The sequence below is a fragment of the Schistocerca piceifrons genome, unplaced genomic scaffold (genome assembly GCF_021461385.2).
Source record: "Schistocerca piceifrons isolate TAMUIC-IGC-003096 unplaced genomic scaffold, iqSchPice1.1 HiC_scaffold_2243, whole genome shotgun sequence".
In the NCBI taxonomy this organism is placed as follows: domain Eukaryota; kingdom Metazoa; phylum Arthropoda; class Insecta; order Orthoptera; family Acrididae; genus Schistocerca; species Schistocerca piceifrons.
In genome coordinates, this window is record NW_025728166.1 from 111603 (window position 1) to 114435 (window position 2833).

A 2833-nucleotide genomic window follows, 5' to 3' on the forward strand; every position below is an offset into this window, starting at 1 on the left:
TCTTCAGATCTGAGCATGGACAATTCTATTCTCCTACCAGCATTCATCAAGCTTAATTTTCCCCGAGAAAGGTCGATTATTGCGTCCCTTTCTCTCAAAAATCTACCCCCAAAATGCAGGCTACCTTTAAACCCTTTACTACCAGGAATGAGCACGCTATGGCTTCTCCCCCTATATACATCTCTACCCGCACTTGGAGTTTAATTATTTGTCGCTGTGCACTGATGGCTCCAGAGACTTTACAATTGTTCACAGGAAAAGTCAGCATACGCTTTTCTTTCCCCAGTACTCTGAATAAGTCCATACTCATGACACTGACAGTAGCACCTGTATCTACGATTGCTTGCACATCAATATTGTTAATTTTGATCTCTATTATCTCTTGTACTTTGTCTTTGTGCTCCTTTACGCACGTGGATGGTTCAGTTATTAATTCATCTCCCATCTGTACCCCGTCATTATACCTAAGGATACAGATTTTGTTCGGTGTTTTGTTCTGTGTCGGGCTGCTCTCACTCCAAACCTCAGCCGACGATGGAGAGCGTATCTCGGCTGCATCTAGTTTGTTGAATTATTGCTAGTGGATGGGCGTGGCTGCTCTGTGTCACTGACCTCCACTATGTGCACGTTGTGTTGCGTCGGCCGCCACGGTTGCGCAATTGGCGCATTTTGTGGTGGCGGTCGGTTATTGTCATATCTATCACTGTTTTGCCGGTCCGGACTGGGCCTCTGGTTCTGCGGCCAAGTTCGGTTTGCATCATTATAAGTATTAGTGTTGCTCGGCCCCCTGGCATTTTTCCATCTATTATTGCTTGGTGGGCCTGTCTCATACCGGTCATCGAACCTCCTTTTCCGGTCATTATTCACCGGCGGACTATTGCCGTTCCGGTCTCTACCTCTATTTCCGTTTTGTGCATACTCCTGTCTCCTATTATTACCTCCGCCGTTTCCATTACTTGGTGGAGGCGTGTTATTTCTACCATTTCTATAACCATTTCCGTTACTTCTAGCCTGTTCAGAGGCTGCCTTAACGTCCTCCTGAATCAGGTCAATTGAGTCCAGAACAGACAAGAAATGTTCCATATCATTTTCAGGCACGTGTATAAGTTTTTCCTTTACATGTATCGGCAAGTGTGATTTCAAAAGCCTGATCAAATCCCGGGATGAAATCTGTTCGTCCCAGTAACGGGTCTTATTAATGTACTTCTCGAAATATTTTCGCAAATTGCCTAGTCGTGGAGAATACGGCTCTGGATTATATACCTCCTTCCGTAATCTCTCCTGGATACATGTTGACCAATATTTGGCCAAGAATGCTTTTTCAAATTGCTCATATGTATCGCAACTGTCAGCTGCTTCGGTTGCCCATAATGCAGCATCTCCTTGTATGTAGGACATAACGAACTGTATTTTCTGGGTATGACTCCAAACGCTAGGCAAAATGTTTCTAAATCCCTTGATAAACACTACAGGGTGAACAGATTTCTTCTCCGTTGTAAAGATCTGAAACTGTCGGTTCCTAATCACGCTTTCTTCAATCACTACTTTGGAATGACATTTATTTGGTTCTCATACATTGGTTGCCTGTTCTGTCCCGCAGTCGCAATTTTTTACTGCAGTATTTATACGCCTATCATTGTTGGACCTGGCTGGCGTGACATACGCCCGTGCCTCGTCATGCCGCAAGCTAAGCTCCATCTCGGCAAGACGACGGTCCACACTCCGCTGCCACAGCGGAATGTCTTTGTGCACTATCCTTTTTAGATCTTGCACATCCGCACTTGAGCCCACATCTCTGGCCTCAATTGCGGCGTGCACTTTCTGATCAATTTCTTTTATGACTTCATTTTCTACTTTGTGCACTTGTTCGATCACTTTGTTCTCAATTACTTGAGTTGTGTCAATTTCTAGTTGTTCGACCCTATTAGTCAGGACACTGATTTCCTCTACTATATTGGCGTTAGCCACTTGAACACTATCTACTCTTTCGCTTAATTCTTGCACCGTTTTGGGTATGGTTTCATATTTTTGTTTCAAACTAACAATCTCACTTTGCATAACTTCTAAAGTTTGCATCAACTGCAAGTCCCTCTCATGCAGGCGTCGGTCACGCTCTGCTTGTTTAGCATCACGTTCTCTATCGCGCTCTGCTTGTTTGGCAAATTCAGCTACCAATCTCTGGTCACGCTCTGCTTGTTCAGCATCACGTTCTCTATCGCGTTCTGCTTGTTTAGCATCACGTTCTCTATCGCGTTCTGCTTGTTTAGCATCACGTTCTCTATCACGCTCTGCTTGCACACGTACAAATTCAGCTTGGAAATTGAGCATGCGCTCGAACATAACTCTTAATGATTGCACTTCTGACACCTCACCACTCTCTGGTCCGTGTCCAGTGCTTGCGGATGGCACAGTATTTCCGCTATCAACTGAATCACTGGGTGGCAATGGCAACATTTCTTGTCCTTCTGCCCCCAGATTCTCACATTGTACTTCCTGAACTACGTCACTAACATTACTTTGTGTCCCACTTTCCAACTCGGTATCACTACTTACTGACTGTTGCTCATTATCCATGTTGATATCTTTCTGACTACGCAGTCTAACCATAGTAAACAAAAGAAATAAAATCTGAACTAAATATCCTAACACTCAGGTTTCAATGACATAATCACACAAGAAATGGACATTAACTAATACACACTTACTATATACTACAATGACTAACTACCTAAATGTCCTGTTATTTTAAAACAATTTACTAACAACAAGCACACCACTAATGATCCGAGAACACTGCAATGAGGCTACTTTACCACCCACAGGACAACTACAC

The 2833-nt window shown here is 43.7% G+C and overlaps 1 protein-coding gene across 1 annotated transcript; it reads right to left on the reverse strand.

Moving 5' to 3' along the window:
* Positions 1-1569: 1569 nt before the first annotated feature.
* Positions 1570-2574, reverse strand: LOC124742237 (RNA-binding protein 25-like). Its single transcript, XM_047248771.1, has one exon. It carries the CDS (start codon positions 2572-2574, stop codon positions 1570-1572), a length of 1005 nt encoding a protein of 334 aa, XP_047104727.1.
* Positions 2575-2833: the final 259 nt, after the last annotated feature.